Consider the following 17,662-nt stretch of genomic DNA (forward strand, 5'->3'; position numbering starts at 1 on the left):
TTGATTTAGTGACCGCTGTTTTCGATCGTCCTAGGAATTGACGTGACTTAATAACCTTCAGTGGTGCAGCGCGCACGTGTTTTATGCTGTGTTGCAGGGTGTAAGTGTTGGTCAGCTGTGCAACGGTAACTCGGTTTTTTATCGGTCACTGTCAACCACAACCGGGAGAAAGCTAGACGTCCAGACCTCTTTCAGTGTGTGTACGATATGGTTCTAGAGGAATTACGTTCATGTCGGTTATCTATGCTTCATCATGTTTCGGTCGACCTCATTCGTACAGCGGGCCATGTCTCATTCCCTGTATGTGCATCTTTCCAACTCTGAACTGCACTCGTTCCAGGTAGCCACAGTTCCAGATAACCTGACCCAATACAAATTGTTCATTTGACGTCTAATGCAGTTCAGGTTTTCTATCCGCGTATCAGAATCATGTTCATTTGAATCTCCAACGTGTTCCGCACATCCACAGGGGTCCTACTGAACACAACACGCTCAAAATTTTAAGATTTCTGTAGTTCGTTGAGTCTACTTGTAATGTCGTGTGATCACGCGGTGCAAACAGAGGAAGATTGTCAGCTGTACATTGACCTTTATTGCTTTGTCATTAGGAGGGACATGCCATTCTGGCACTCTTGGATTAGACTTTCACAAACGCCGACTTTATAATATATAAAAATGACAGTAGTAAAACTTGTGTGTTGACCTTTAACTGGCAGCTTGTGTTTTAACTTTCGACTTCTGCTACCCTGGAAGCTAATTTGTAGCTGGATAGATAAGGTAGCCGGATAAATTGCTGTACATATGTCCGTGCAAGCGGTAGGCCTCTTCCCGACACTGAAGCCATACCTTGTCTCCTTTATCCAGTTTTAGAATTACCTGGTTGGTCACCGTGGCCCAGAATGTGCTTTCACACCAGGAGAGAAGTACGGGTGTACCGTTGTGTATAAGCTTTGCACCGGCCTGTAAAATGAATGGATAGAGGAGAAACGGAAGTGGATAAGTACATGATAGGTTTATCAACTCTGTCTTGATGGAAAAAATGGTGAACTGGTTAAAACGCGTTTCATGAAGCACTAGAACCTGTTTTGCATACCAATGTTCGGAGTCTGCTCAACACTTTTTGGGGGTAGTTTCTAATGTTTTTTTAACTTTAGCCAAGGTACCACATGACCGATTCCACCTACTCCCTTCTGATGAATCTCGAAAGAAAGCCCCATGTGACAGCTTGTTCAGATCGAAATGCTCCTTTGTGGCAACGACCAGGGGAAATTCCTCACCCGTGTTCTGATAAGTGTCCGCCGTGGAGTTGGTGATTAGTTGGCTCAACACAATTATCACTAGTAGTTAGATTAGTTTGCCCAAGTCAGTGGCTGGTTGAAACAAAAACTCAGGATTTCATTGGTGAAATGTATTCCGTCATATGACTGTTGCCTGGTCATAACTTAGCGAAAAATAAAATCACTCTGCGCAATGCTATCCGGTCAAGGCAATAATAGGTTTCTTCGGAAATATTGAATTACTCCAGCAACATGGACAGCGGTGAGATTATGGCTATACTATCTTGTCTAACAGACTGTCAAGCGCTGGTGTGACGGATTATCGTGCGTAGGATGATACCAGCCTTGGGAAGTGCTTCGCTTGGCTGGTCGAATCAGAGGTGGGTTTTCATGAAAGTTTAACAGGTGAAGTGTCCATTTTTGGTCGGACTGTTCGGTTATTCCTCCCAGGGGAGGCTAATTATATCGTGACGTATTTAAGCAAGGGCCAGCTGAGTCTGGCAAACAGTTGCATTCCATCTGATTAATATTGAATATATTAGTATTGGCTATATCACAATAATAATAATGCAATAACCCAACCGACTATATTAAAAAATATTAAATGGTCCATAGGGAAACACCAGAGGCAATTGCAATCAGCACTCTCCTGTCAAAGACAATGACTTTACCGACGCCAACCAACCCGACTACTCATTTTAGAGCCAGTTACTGAGTCCTCACCATTGAGATCTCGTCTGTTATCCCCTCAACCTTGTAAACTACTTATAAATGTACTTATCTGGTGATATTTTATCAAAAGCGCTTCGTATCTATTGCGAGTGAATGGTGCTCACGGGAAATTGATGCGAGAGTTAGTTGCTAGAGTTCCCACATTTCCAGAGCATTCCTTTCTCAAACGGCAATTGTTTTGCGCAAAACGCTCGTGTTCATTCGTGTACTTTGATGTTCTATCATACACACGGTATCAAATGTGTGAGTTGATCGACTGAAACAGGTGTGTTTAGTACCGTGAATACTGATGCCTGTAGACAGACATTTGGGCTACCACCAAAAGTTTATCGAACGCAAACTCACCTACTCTCCACCAGTGATTTACTTTTGGGATGGGCAAGCCAATGAAGCTGGCTAATCCATATAATAATAAATTTGAAACTGTCTTTTACGGTGACTTAATTGGTCGATGTTCGCCTCGCTTATTTAAAATACACACTTATTTTGGTGTGTGTATTTGAAGACTAGTCATGACTGGACTTGTCCGGTCTGAGACAGATCATTCCATATCGATGGAATCTTTGACAAGTCTTGTCAGTCTAGTTGCTCAACCTCCGCTCAGCCATCTGTCTCTCTTGCCGACATTTGGGCTCGCCAAGCTGAGTTAGCTGCAATGAGTTGTTAGGAGCCTCACTGAATGGTCCTGATATGCGATACAACCGTTCTCAGCTTCTTGTCTCCCTCTCTTTATGCCTGAGGTATTCATTTTTTGGAAGGCAGTGAAGTGGTAAATGAACTTGACATACACACTATCCACCCGTTCGTAATATCTTTAACCACATTGATGAGTGTTCCATTGAAATTGTATCCTTCAGGTGCTAGACCCAGGTCTAACCTCGTAAACGTCTTTGACAGCAGTCACGTGCCTGTAAGGTTACGCTGGATCCATCACGTTATGCCGTTACCCCTTAAGTCGTAGATCATCAGATGTGTTTGTGGTAGGAAGGTCGCCAGGTTGGGATGCATGTACTCGGTCTTCGAGGTGGATCCACATAATGCTTTAGGCGAGTGTCCGGTGTCATTTCTGGTGCAGACTCCTCTTCACATCCAATAGGTTGGATGATTGTCTCTCGATATATCCTTCTCCAGTGGCGAATTGTGTTATGATAGTTTATTAGGGTATATACTTAGAATATTTGTCGAATGCAGTATGTTCGAGGCTTTTATTTTCTAGAAGGTTGAGGATTTCCGTAGCGTTATCCTGTTGTTGTGGCACTGCACTTGCTTATAGCCTCACCTGACAAAACATTTGCGTATAAGATTTGGCAATCTTAAGACTCTGACCGAAAGGGAATCAAACATGGTCATCTTAGTATGATAAGGAAAATGAAGTTGGTGATCATTTTTAAACGATTTTCTAGAAGTAGGAACGTCTCCGGTTACAGATCCTCAATATCCTATATAGACCGGCAAGTAGACAATCCCGTTCCTCGGAAACTGGATTCTCTCCATCAACACCAGAACTTACGCCAGAATACCTAAGTGTTAATGGTCATCCCTACCTTATGGAAGTTCCGCTTGCTTAGTTTGTGTAGGAATTCGCACGGCTTTTCCTTGAGATATAAACATTGTGGCAAGGATTGTTTCCAAAAATCATGTGATGTCGTAGAGTAAGTACCCTTGTTATTCATGTCCCTCCAACTGCCAGAATAGGCTTCTTCTAGTGCAGAATTAAGGGCTATCTGCTATGGACAGTGTTGTACATAGGTTTTCCTCCGTCTGAGGCCGCCTGATATACAACCGGTTTTTCGTTTACTTTGCTTGCATGAGGAATTCTATCCCAGCTTTTTTAGGTCGGCATCGAATGCAGTACTATACGTAGACTTAGTTCTGTTGCATCAGGTCACGAGTGTCAATGAGGACTCTGACAACCTCTGTGAACGTGAAAAGAAACTTTTTTTCCATCAGTACGAATATACTGTGACGTCATTGCCGTATTACAGTACACTTTAAAAGGGTTGGACAGATGTATGGGAACTCGAATGGCGCTGCGGATGAAGCAAATTTCCAGACACGTCTTTGGGGCGTTTGCAGCGACGCAGCGTCACTCATTGGCGCATGGGACATCCAAAAGGATAGCTACCACAACGATAGAATATCTGCTAGCGTACTCTCTGCGTCATCAATCCAACTTCGTCATTTTACACTGGACGTTTGCGCTTGCGCATCAAGTGCCCCTCTTTTGGAGTGATTGGAGATAGTAATAATGGTGGCAATTCTTAACTCGGAACTCGCCCTGACTCTGATGCGTCGCCGTTGTGGTTAGTGTCAGTGTAACATTACCATAAAGGGTGAAGCTCCTCAGCCAAATTGACGAGGCCGATCCCACTGCGCCCACTTGACAAGTCCCATTCAGGATGGAACTCGTAGCATACAATGCATTTTTCATCATAAGGTCTTGCGGCGAGTCAACCTGGTTTTTCATCATCGGTTGCTGCCAATACTATTCGATCGTGGCGAACTCTACTTCAACAGTTTGACCGGCGGTTTGCGATACCTACCGGTGTGAAATACCCGATAACGCACGAGTAATATAGACAATCACTGGAATGTTGAAAGCAATCAGAGTATTACATGAAAGTTACTTATCGTTGAAAATATCATAAAGGACAACGAGAAGGAAAACACGCAATGGCGGTGGAATATAAAGTCGGGATGCGGGGTACCTAAAAAAGTTGCATCCAAGGTGATGGGCAATTAATTACCAAGGTCCAACAATGTTGCCAACTGAAGTTTTGGGGATGCCTGAGCTTAATTCATACCGATCTTCGGATAATTGTCACTTCAAACTTCGACAACGGCAAAGACCGTATTCTGCTTCATGGCGTACCGATTCATTGTGTTGTTTCTGTACGACGCTGGTTGTATATCTGTGGTTAGGTTTCACGATGATAAAACTCATGATTGTGGATAGGGGGCGAGATGGCTCAGTTGTTGGAGCTCGAATTTACTGGCCAAAAGATCTGTGGTTCGAAACCGACCTCTGCTTCTCGACTTNAATTTACTGGCCAAAAGATCTGTGGTTCGAAACCGACCTCTGCTTCTCAACTTTCCCTCTCTGGGCTTGTGCAACGTGGCAGTATCCCAGCCCTCGTGCTTCCTTCGGGTGGCATGGCAGTTAGGCACCTGAAGCATGCTACAGCCGAATGATTTTTATGGATAGGAAATGTCAACCAATAAATGTATTGGATCCATCCTTTGTGTCATGGAAGACGCAAGCTCGCAACCTTTAGCATAGTGGGCTTGCAGCATTCGCAAAACTTAGTCCCAGTTAAGTTCTTAAGATAGTAGGGCAGGAAACTCAATGTCAATCCGAGGATGACTCAGCATTAAGTAGGTTGAGGGGTGTGTTGCGCACCGTTCAGGATTCGTACCATAGTAGACCGCTTTTCTCCTGAATACTCATGTCGACTTCTCACCGAATAACATCAAGGTCTTTTTGAGACATCATAAAACAACGGAGAGTCTGAGTACTAAAAATGATGCGAGTTTCATTTTATGTGCCAATTCAGATGTACATCACACTTTCTTACGCATCACGGCAGCATGTGATACATTTGGTGCCAAAGTTTTGACGTTGGTGTGGTTAAGATTAAGGCTGAAACAAACAAAGTTCTGTGTGGACACTTACTGAGTGAATAACTGCCTAGTGTAGATTCGTGTAAAAAATATCTGACATTCATGGCTTAACTGGAGATGCAAAACCATTCTCAAAATGAGTAGAAATTTTAAAGATTAAGTATAGCTCAGCAGTAGTTTTATGGTCGCTCCTGCTTTCTGTTCACAAGACTACTCTTGTGTGTGTGTGTGTGTGTATTTAATTCTGAAAAACTCAATGAAGTTGTTCGTAAATTAAAGATTCCTAACGAGTCATCCACACCACGAGAGCACCCGAGTGATCATCGAATGACAGGCAAGCACAGCAAAATTGGTCAATTTTGTGTTTTCTTCCTCCTCTAAAATGGTTTTGCCGGCATGACAATCTGGCGAACGCCATTCTGCCACGCACAATACTGATCAATCAATCTTGTGGAGATTTTACTGTGAGTGACTCAAGTTTTTTGGGACCAGGGTGGATTTATGCTATGACAGAGAAGCGTACGGGGTGGGTGTACACAAGTGTAAACAAGGGACAAAATACTGCTCCGTTGATGTGAAATCGATAGGAAAAAACTGATAACCGAATGCCTTCGCTGAATGGAAGTTCAAGTATTCATTTTCTCCCAAGTATAGCTTGGTTTTCTCCAAAATCGTCGAATATCGTGAGTTTTACATCTGTTTTACAAACGACTCATTACTTGGGTTGTCTCATCTGTTTTGGGTTTATGTGGGTGTGTGTGAAGTCGGTAAAGGATTGATGTTCCAGATAAGCATCACAACCAAGCCGATCTGTTCTTTCTTACTATCCACAATGTTTGTTTGTCACGCGAACACCTCATCCTTTTTAGTCTCCGGACGCGAAAGATGTTGGAAGTAGGAGCTGTTCACTGACAGTGGACGAGATTTCATTTAGGCTTGAAAAAGATTTGTATAACTTTTGGGAGACAAGCGTTGGATGGCAAAACTTTTCGGAGCAGTTGGTTCGAACGTTTTATTCAGCCATGGACGGAAACTGATAAACTGTTTAAGTGAGCAAATGTGCGGTAGTATTCTTAGATTGTAACGACCGTGTCCCATCGTGCGCTTAATGCAAAGATTCACTAAACACCTATAGCTATGGAATTATCGGGTGTGCAATCAGCACAGTATGAGCTAAGGATAATGTGATATTTATATTAGTCCTGAACATACCAATTTTTGTTTACTACTGCTTGTTTTGTTTTGCCAGCAGGTTAATAAAAGAGGGAACCTAAATTTGCTGTTTGCTGACCCAGCCTCGACCGTCTCCACCCAAACGTTCCTTCCACCCACTGGTGTGACGAATACTGTCAATACGCTTTGGATTCTCAAGCATCGTAAAAGATAGTGATGAGTACTGCTAGGGTATCTCGCAAACTCCGTAAATGAAGACTTTTCAAAACCTGTGGTACTGAATGACGACCTTTACCAATAGCCAAAAAGGACATCTGGGCCACCCGCTATCATCAAAAAGACTTCCATGTGACCTACAAAATTCAGTTGGTCGGCAGCTTTACCAGATGAACCTTCTTGATTGTACCTCAAGGACCCCAAATCACGGTGTCCATTGTTTGACATTCCAGTCAACCAATCATAAGAATATTTCAAAAAGCTCGCATTGACACCCAGTATCGGTTCCATCCTTTAGCTTCTGTCGTGTGGCCCGTTTTCGAAACTGCCCGACGCCTTCAGGAAATGAAAACTGAAACAGTCTTAAAAGTCCATACATAGAACATTCGCGTGTCTTAAAAATCAACACTTATCCGATTTTAAGCATCACTTCCACAAGCCTTACAGTTATTTAGGAACAACCTCAACTTGTTGAAAGAGGTCCCATACTTCAAGAAATGGAGGAAATAAGTTAGTGCGTCACGTACCGGCTGATTTCATGCGTTTTTATGTCGCTGTATGAGTGCCATTGACAACTTACGTACGTTTGTCCAGCCGAACTTAGGGGAGTAGTCGCTTGGTCAGAAGACTCCGCATAAATCTTATCATAACATTGAGCACGGGTACACTGGCTTAATTTCAGCTAGCAGGCCGGTCACACAAGTACCACGTACTTCACTATCCAAGCTTACAACTACTTTGAATGACGGATTTTGATCAGTGACCTGAAACCTTCGATGTGATGTTTGACAGCGTTAGACCTCCACTGTGTCCAAATCTAACTTCACAACGCGCCCATTGTGAACCGATTTAGACGAAAATTCCAATTATGAAAAAATCCATTAAATTCAGGCGGAGGACACATTAGACACTTCTCAAAAAGTCTTGTCGACCTCAGTCGTCTGAACAAAGTAATATTCTAAGAATCCTATGCCTCTAAAAGAGAGCAATCTTAGATTTGATTATTGGGTACTACTCGTAAGCTCCTGCAGATGGATAAGTGAAGAACTCAAGAAAATTCCCGCAACCATTCCACCCTTATTTCTGTGTGCACCTCAAACGTCACACTTCTACCTAGGAGGTGGCAGTGTAGAGTCCGTGCAGTTTCGTTTCTTCTCAAGAGCGGAAAAGAAACTGATCACTCCGAAACATTCCATTTTTGTTCTTCACTCATGGGTAAAGTTTGACCTTCCAAAATCCACTTTGTTTAGTAACAGTGGAGATTTCAATGTTATGTGACCGTGTGATCAGTTTATTTTCCACGGATTATCTTAGCGGCATGCGTCAATTCATTTTTGACGACTGAGTGAATGGGCAGGGCAGTAGTGGTATTTGTAGGACTTGGTTGATCTTCTAACCTCATCTTGCAGCGCTTCTCTGTTGGATTATTTTTCGTCACCTATTGTTGCTAGAATAAAATGAAGATTTTCGCTTGTAGAAGAATTTGAATACCACTTTCAAACTGAGTTCGGAGGCTTCTGGTAGTTTCGGTGAGGAACCTGGTGGCTACATAATTGATATGTTAAATGAGATTGTCCGATGGTTTAACCACGGAGGAAGACGAGCGGTAGTCAGCTTGCATTTGGGTATTATTGTGCGTGTTATGGGTCACCAGGCTTCCCTACTCTGCGAGTTTCAACCATGTAGTTGATTCTGTAATTGTGGATAATCTGGTAGACATTCTGATGCTTTTTTCTGTTCTTCATCGAACTGATTCACAATGGTTCGCATCAGGTACATCACTTTCAGTGGTTTTATACGCGGTTCAGTGTGAACCGGGTATAGCCCTAAGCAGTGTGCTCTTAGATCCGTCGGCATAGTTTGATGTGGCAGGATGTTAGCCCATCATCAAACCAGAGTATCACGTGACTTGCGGCCTGTTGTATGTGAACATCTTTTGTTTTATGGGTTCAGCCAGATCAGACAGTGGCTAGCCCAACACAATCAAACTGACTCGGTTCGGTAGTATTCGTAATAAACAGAGGGATTTTCACGGCATCAAAGTTGACTTGATTTCCATGAAGCGATGGGCGGATTGATCTTGATGTCCACTATTCAGGCCGGAGAATACAGTTTAGATCAATTTGTTCGTTCTTTTAGTTGTACTGTAGATTGCACAACGCAAACGAAGCCACAGTATGTATAAATATGCTGAAGATTACTCGGATTTTTTTTGCAAACTGTTCGCTATTCCAACACGATATTCAATTGGCAAACGGTGCGCCTGATAAGGCTGGGTGAGAGACAGCAGATGACTTCAGATTAGTGAAAAATTAACATTGTGTCAGTCAAACTTTCATTTAGCCAAAGAAGCAGAATATCCAAGACGAAAAACGAGAGATTCAGCTGGGTTCCAGGGAGTCTTCTGTCAAAGCCAAATTGATATACATGATATACATGAAGGAGACTCCATTCACCCAAAGTAAAGCAAATACGGTCGTTGGAATGTTAAATATTGTTAAGTATTGACGTCTTGCTATCAGGTGTATGGTGCTTAAAATTTTAGCTGTCCGGTGTAAGTACATCCATGAAGTGACTGCATTTTGTAAGACAAGCGGTACTAAGATATGATCTGGTGGTTTGTAATTCTGCGCGCTGTAACCTGTTAGCCCATTGAAGAATAGAATAATAAATTAAGATCTGTAGGTAAGTATGGTCCAGTGCGCTCCCCCACCCATGGCATTAATTCAGCATTTAACTCTCTACGTTCGGGTGTCAGTCACCTAATTTAAAGGGACTCGAACCTAACGAAAAGTTTTAATATTAAGGTATGACATTCATATTTGTCGCAAGAGTCCCTACCTTTTATTCTTGAGGTGTTATGGCTTCACTTGTCTTCTAAATACGTACACTGTACATTATTTAAAATAAAGCATAAGGTCTGCCTGTTATTTTCAAGCATTTTGCTGATCCGTTGAGGTGGAACTAAAGTGTAAAACAGCTTACCAGTGATAAACCTATGTTTCTTGTCACTCTGAAATATTAACTTGAGGCTGTTTTTGGGATTGTTGACTGAAATTATCGTAAAAACAGACATCAAGCTTTTAATTTTAAACATTTTTTCGAATAAACAGAGGACCTTCACCGAACTCAACGCTAAAGTTAAACACTGCGGGCACACAGAGCTGCCGTAAATCTCTCCAAATGGAAAACTCCTTGTGGTGCAACTCTGATTTTACGCTTGTTCTTTAAGCACATTTAGTTTACACGTCTTGCTAAGCTGTCAAACTGGCCAGGAGGTACCCCAATCATAGTCGTACGCTATTTCAAAAACAACGAAACGGATATCTCATGTTTTTGTAGTCTGTGTTGGCAGTGCAGCACTCTAATAATCTACAAGCTTTTTAAAAAATAATTACAAAGCATAATAATGCTACAGTCCTTATTCCAAATCAGTGAATCGAATAGTGCAACTTACTGTGGAAGTGTTTGCCATCCTTTTGTGCTCTTCCTTCCTAGCGTACGATTATTTCACCAGCACGGGTTGTAGCTTGGTGTCGTTGTATGTGGTTACGTTCCATGATGATCGGTCTAAAAACCACTATGAGAGTCCGGTGCTCGCCGTTCTTCGGATTTGTCCAAGGTCCAAAATAACAAAGCACTACTCGCAAGCTTGCCGAAAAAACCTCAAATAGCTCAGGCCCAGTTTCACTATTCTGGATTGTAGTTCTCGACTGTCTTTCACTCTTACGTTCTACTTGAACCCAAATTGTACGAGATTCACAAAACGCACTCATTTGCAACCCAGAGAGAGAGATAGTTTTAGCCAGGATTCGATCGAGTCTCACGTTAAAACCAAACTGCTGCGCAAACGAGTGTATATCGCGATGACTATTTTGTCTTACCAAACACAAGGTAATAAACATGTGTTAGGTTAATTCTGTGTAAAAGACAGCCTTATTTTCGAACTTAAGCCAAATGAGTGACAGAACACAAGGAAATCAGTCACATAAGGGGTTGTCGTTTATGGCATCTGATATTTCGTTACACAACGTGGATATGATCAGTTGCGTTCTCTTTATGATTATCACAAATTTAGACGGTTGTTTACTGTAACACAATGAGACTTTTATTCGCCTTTATTATGATGAGCCGTATTAGAGCACTTTTAGCCGGTACTTTCTTACTCGAGGTGCCAATTAAGGGCAAGATTTATTAGGGTTTATTTCCTATGTATCACTGACGTCCAGCTTGTTTAAGTTGTGCAGTTGGGCATCAGAAAAGTGGTAAGAGAGAGGCTACTCTGAGTCCACTAACAAACATAGGAAACGTGAAAAATTACCAAACTTAAACCGGGATATGGTAAACTTAGTTAAGCCAACTTGTGAAATCAGTTTTACTTGATGGCTGGAGAGCTGTTTCCCCACCTGGGATCAGAGACCACAGTTTGGGGAACGTAAGTTTGTAAACTCTCAGGAACCTGGTGAGCAGAGCCTGAGGAGCACTGTGGAATCGAGTCCTACCGATACTACTACGGGCCTCTTCCTCTTCTTCGCTGAACTTGCTGAAGCATCATCAGATGTTTCAATCTTTTGAGTAAATGCTATAGGGCAATTCGATCTGATCTAATGGAACACATCAGTCTGTCGCTTATTGAAGCCATTTGTCAGCGTGTGTAACTCTTTGTTAATGTTTGCTTATCCGTAATTTTAAGTCGTTTTCATCAAACGTTCATTCCTCAGGTGGTTACAGAATCTCGAGTATAGGTTTCTCTCCCCTAAACAGTACTACCTATCGAGACAAGGACTTATTTGCTAGCACGAGCTCTCCATTTACTCAAGTGGATCCATGGCGTCGACTTACACTATCAGTAAGTGCTATAGTCAGCGTGAACTGTACTTTTTGAGAGTAGCCACCGTCAGGCACTTGATGATAGATAGCCTCGGGTATATCTATCAGCACCCGGATAGATGCTATGATGTAATGCATTGTGACATGCAATTTGAGTGGATCAGTTAAGGTCCTAAAAACGTGAACAATCTGTGCAAAAAGAGAAAACCCATCAGTAAACCCACCTTTTCGTAACTCTGTGCGGACAGGACCAAGACAAACACGTACACGCCAGCTACGGGAGCAGTGAACTGGCCGGCTGTTGCATTGTATCCTCCTCCAAGGTTGAGTACGACAGCATCGAAAATAAGTGGACAATCTTTTGTGGTGGGCTTCGCTTCAATGCTCTCAGTCAGCCCAGCGTAGAATGCTATTTGATATTCACTTGGTATGCCGACCGTCCGACTCGAAGTTACTAAGCCTGAGCAAAATGAGGGAGCGATGAAGTATGTAGCCAGTCGCTTAAATTTCCTGGGACAACATATCGTTGACAGATATTATCTGGCGCCATTTTTCACCTGGATCTGCAGCACATGGAAGCTATGGCCACATTTCTGAAGCGTACTCACAAATCTGAACCAGAAACTAGGCGAATTTTTGTACGAGGTTTTGTTGAGACGGCGGTCTCCAAGTACACTAAACGCTATTGCATAATGCTTTTTGTCTAAAACCACTCAGGAAGTTCTGACAATTAATTAGCTTATGAATTTAATCCTTTTGGCAAATGTCTTTAAAATTAGGAAGGACGGAAGTTTAACAAGCATTGGTTCTCGGAACAAATTTCAAAAAGGTGGGTTAAGGATTTAATTAATTTTTTGATTGAAAACATTGGTTTATTCCGTCCTGTAGGCGGACAGTGGAATCGTGTTGAGTCAATCAGTCATCTTTGATTTCTTAATTGGAAGTAGTCTGATGTAGTAAGACTGCTAAGATAACTGAACAGAGCTTATGTTAGTCCTCAAAACTTACAGGTTTTCCACTGTTTCACCGTTTATCAAATTATTAGTAGGAGTTTGTCCGGGTTTGTCACAATCATCCTCACCTTTGATTGCACAACGATTACTCTGATTTCACGTGACGTTTAAAGAATAAAAGTAATCCGTTTGAGAGCACATTTCCAATGTAGCTCAAGTATATGTAAGTTATTCGCATAACGACATCAGTCAGCAACATCTAGGATATCTGTCGTGTAGTAAAGCTCCTTTACAATGCCTGCTGGCAAACAAATGAATATTATAGGAGTTAATGTGATTCACTGCACTGCTTAGTTTGGCTTTAGAGCATGGACAATGCAGTCCGTTCTGGCTGGACGTATTTGCTTCCCAGTCATTACAAGCACAATGAGCTATAGCATGTATTAAGAGGACTGATTAAAGTAGTCGGTCTACAGAGGGTGCCAACCTACAGTGATACACATTATGTGAGCTTCGCTGTACGCTAAAACAAAGCATTCTGAAATGACGGAAAATAATAGAACGAAATTTCTATGACATCTAGGAACAGCCATTTCACATAAAGTTGGCCTCTTTTGAGTGTCGGTAAAATATAGATTCAGGGCTTGTCCAAGTGAAATGTGTTCTTCAATCTCAATGCGACATGAGCGTCGCAAAGGCTGAAGCTTTTTCTGCTATCCAATGGTGTTTCTTCTTTAGATGCAATCTACGCCATCGTCTGTTCAACTGACGAACGTTCCGAGAGCTAGCGTAGTGTGCAGCCCATATTTTGATTTATTCTTTTTGGAATTCTCACGCCATTTCACTTTTCACGAGAGATCACTTGAATGCCAGCTGAATCTCTTGTCTGTGACACTGTTCGAGTTGTGATTGTGAGTCTCGCATATCGTACAGTTTGTGTTCATCTAGAACATGAGTTTGACGGAAACTCGGGGGCTATGCCTACTCGATGAGTGCCGAGAAGGGTGAAACCATTCATGGGCTGTTGAAATGTTTTCAAAAGCTTTGTGAGTTGTGTGCTGAGTCCATACAACGTACGGCAACATTTCAAATGTCGTACCAAATGAAACATGAAAGGGCTAGGAGCAGCACCAGTTGAACAACACCATAAATGAGAGATTCAGCTGAGTTTCGAGTGGGACGTCTGAAGAAACCAGACTGGTATTTGTCAGGTTTCGTGCAATTTTGGCCTGAGCAGAATGCAGGATTGACGGAAGCTCGGAATCTACGCAGACCTGATGAACCCAAAAAAGGGGCGAAACCGGTTGTGGGCTGTAGGACGGCTTTCAACAACCATATGGATAGTGTTTCATCTATACTACCCGAGATTCAATTGCTGTTTCGGAAAATTCAGCTGAAATTTTAGACTTCACATAGCCCGAGCTTCGGTCAGCTTATTTGGGTACTTCTCGCTTAGTCGAATTAATAATAAGCACGATGTATTAGAACCTTGTTGCAGAAGCACTACACATTTGATCAACCGTGAGATGAGGAAAAAACGCGAAATGTTAAGTCCAACTAGTTGCATTTTTCGAGCTTAAAATTCGAGAAGTATTGGCGTTATTTACACCCATAAGCTATGATCTCTGGTGTTTAGAAATTAGAGTGAAATCTCACCTGCTGGTCCTTGAGGTCCAGGAGGTCCGGTCAGGCCTCGTTCTCCCGTAGGTCCTATGGGGCCCCGAGCAGATCGGACAGGTATCCTCACACGCCCTGGCCCTGTCTCGGTAGTTCCGGTGCACTCCAGCTGCAAATGACATGATGTGTCGGACGTTTGCGCAACACCGCCTAATCTTGTCCAGCAGTGAAGAAACGCGAATAACCAGACAACAGTCACAAGCTGCATAACGAGTCCAGTCCTTCCATATCAAGATTTTATGATTACACTCACCGCCTGTACGAGACGCCACAAGTGTAGAAGCGCGCGGCTTCTGACAAGCCAACCAATCAGATAAGCCAATTATTTTTTGCTGGCAAGTTAGCCCAATCACCTATCAGGATTTTCGAAATGCTTGCGACCTTCGGGAAGGCGACAGGCTGTCGACAGACTGAGAGGAAAATAAGTAAGTACAGCATGGTTGAGCGCCTGGGGATTTGAACATAACTATGGTCAACCGAATTCCATTTTGGGCTGTGGCTAAAAGTCATTATGCCTGGGCTGATGAATGAATAATTGCTAGGCAATGACATTAAAATGTTTCAAGAATCATTCAGGTAGCAGTTCGGTGATGAAGGCTCATACTCCGAGTTCAGAACCAATGTCTGGAAAATGTGCTGATCAAATGTAGATCAGCAACGACAAACAAAACGGCGAAAAACTAGTTACTTTAAGCCCAAAGCAGAGCACCTGAAATTTATGTCCTCAACCTACAACGGAAAATTTTTAACTTTGTCCTGTGTTCTTCCCTCAAACCTGGAATCCGCCAACGTGGTTACAGAGGAGAGGAGCTGTAACAGAACCCGAAAATATGTGTGCAGCTATTCAGAAATAAATTAGGGTTATTACTCCTTTTGATACATTTTCTTATCTGATGTGAGAAATTGGTCCAGAAGTCCTGGAATAGCTCCGGAATAGTCAACTTCTTCGTAGGAGTTTTCATTTATATCAAGAAGGACTGGCAGTAAGTTCTTCTTGAAATACGGAATTGTAGCTAATTTGAAAAGTCCTATGTAGTTAACACAAGACAGACAGGTACGATGGTGTGAGCAAATGGATTGAAATAGTCGCTAAAATGTTTTATAATGAAAAATACTTCCACTGTTCAATTCAGTGCATCTTGTCTAGTCCTGGAAAAAATACCTGTGGCTGACAGACTTCATTGATGCCCTATTTCCCCTACCGTAATGTATCAATGTATCAATGTGTCAGTTATTCAAGAGGGGCCGCATCAAACCTTGACCAAGAATTAGATCTTATTCCACTCATTATCAAAGTGCATGGAAACTTTTGTGACGACCAGTATATCCTTTTGGAGAAGGCTCCCAACAGATGACCTCACCGACTTTTTGAATTCCCTGCACAGTATTCCAAAAAGATGATAATTCAGTTTCCTTCGGACAACAACAAATAGTTGCGCACTGATGATGTCACCTCGTTTGCAAGCCAATTGCCAAGCTCGGCGAACAGATCAACAGCCACCTGGTCAGCAACCAATGGAATTGAATAATTAACAGCCACCGGTCAGCAACCAATGGAATTGAATAATTACACAAACAGACGCAAGAGAAATCGGACCCCTCTCTGATGACAGCCCAACACTGTGAACACAACTTTCTAAACATAACTTCAGAAATCCATTTTCTCCCAAGAATGGCGTGTTACACAAAATTAAAAAAATTGCTTTTTTATTGCTATTCAACTCTAGATGTTCGTACTTATCCACCTTTCGCGTCGCTTATATTCAAGACTGACCGGTCTGGGCCCATTGAATTCAGAAAAATAACGCATTTAAAAGAGAATATGGTCCAAAATTCATGGATCTTCATTTACTGTTTCTTTCGCATAAAAGTGGCGTCAACGAGCATATTAAAAAACAGAATACTGAAAATTGACGGCTGATTCCATATATATTTTTCAAGACTGTTTCTGGTTTTTGTGATATTAGGTAAATCAGTCAAACCTAAATAAATAAAATAGGTAACTAAAATTAATAAATAAGTAACTGCCAAGTACTTCTTGAAAAGTAACCTTGGTACGGTGCATGAAAATGTCAAACAACATCACAGAACGCTACAAAATCAGAGACTGAGAGGATCTGTGGTGTTATGTCAACCGGAAGGTTTTATTAGTTCGATTAATCTGTTTTCTGTAGATTGGATTGAGGCGCATGAAACACTTTTGTGTAGAAAACTCATGAGGGACAATAACACAGAAAGATGTGGACAGAAGGTTTGGTGATTTCTAGGATAAGGTTACCAATACACTCTACAACATTCTTGTACAAAGTTCGTGCTGATGAACATTTATTATGTTTGTTAATCCATAACTGTTGATCTTGATCTTCATCGCCGAGCTTGGCAGCTGACTTGCAAACGATTCATCAACATAAGAGGAGGTACCATCAGTGCGCCTCCTGAGAATAATAGGTTGACAGAATATCACATCTCTTCTGTAAACAAGAACTGGAGTGGTATCTCATGCGTGTTAGGAAAAAACCTAGGGGGCACAAGTGGCCAGGGAGACTGGATAATAAGAAGGTGACTTCAGACTGATGTCAGAAAAGCAAAGCCGCACAGTGCGTATTCTAGTGAAGGTCGTGAACACGACAAATCACATAGATTCCGCTTCTGCTTACCTCTGTACCTGTCAGAGTATAGTATCGATGTATCCTCTGTTTAATTTTCTGGGTCTTAAAGCATGTTTGTACAAATACCGTAATGAACTTTAAAAGGATATTATAACGTACCGATTGAAACCAAAATATGGGAATGAATCGCATCGTCCAAATTAATAATATAAAGTGATGTGATGATTTAGAAACAGTTGCTTGTTGTCCAATACACTCTGGGTGAGCGACCAAGTTTAGCTTCTCTTGAGGGATGAACACCCGACTGGAACACCTGAAGCTTCTCCATTACACAGACTTATTGATAAACCACTCAAAAAAGAAAAATTCTTGTCCATCTCAGGACATGCATTTACTCAAAATGCGACCGCGAGGTGCACATCGGAGAGTTAAGTGACGCTACCCTGTTTAAATTTGAGCTATTTGCAACACTGATGAGCGAACTTTGATTGCACACTCTGATGCTCAACGGCTGAATAGCTTGACCGTTTCTAGACTCCCCAGGGGCGCACCATCGATGATTTCCGGCAAGGTG

General features: G+C 42.1%; 2 protein-coding genes across 2 annotated transcripts in view; one reads left to right on the forward strand and one right to left on the reverse strand.

The window, feature by feature from the left end:
- Nucleotides 1-5,201, forward strand: part of T265_00294 (hypothetical protein) — a gene marked incomplete at both ends in the record, with an annotated part of 35,713 nt that extends 30,512 nt beyond the window's left edge. The window contains one exon of the mRNA XM_009164039.1: nucleotides 4,966-5,201. Within this exon, the coding sequence (XP_009162303.1) occupies nucleotides 4,966-5,201 (236 nt within the window). The remainder of the gene's footprint in view (nucleotides 1-4,965) is intronic.
- On the reverse strand, nucleotides 468-14,687 carry T265_00295 (hypothetical protein; the record flags this gene model as incomplete). Its single annotated transcript, XM_009164040.1, has 3 exons — nucleotides 468-960; nucleotides 12,074-12,309; nucleotides 14,459-14,687. The coding sequence occupies 3 exons, from the start codon at nucleotides 14,685-14,687 to the stop codon at nucleotides 754-756; spliced, it is 672 nt and encodes a 223-aa protein (XP_009162304.1).
- Between the last annotated feature and the right edge of the window lie 2,975 nt (nucleotides 14,688-17,662).

This window comes from Opisthorchis viverrini (assembly GCF_000715545.1).
Source record: "Opisthorchis viverrini unplaced genomic scaffold opera_v5_3, whole genome shotgun sequence".
NCBI classification, from domain to species: domain Eukaryota; kingdom Metazoa; phylum Platyhelminthes; class Trematoda; order Opisthorchiida; family Opisthorchiidae; genus Opisthorchis; species Opisthorchis viverrini.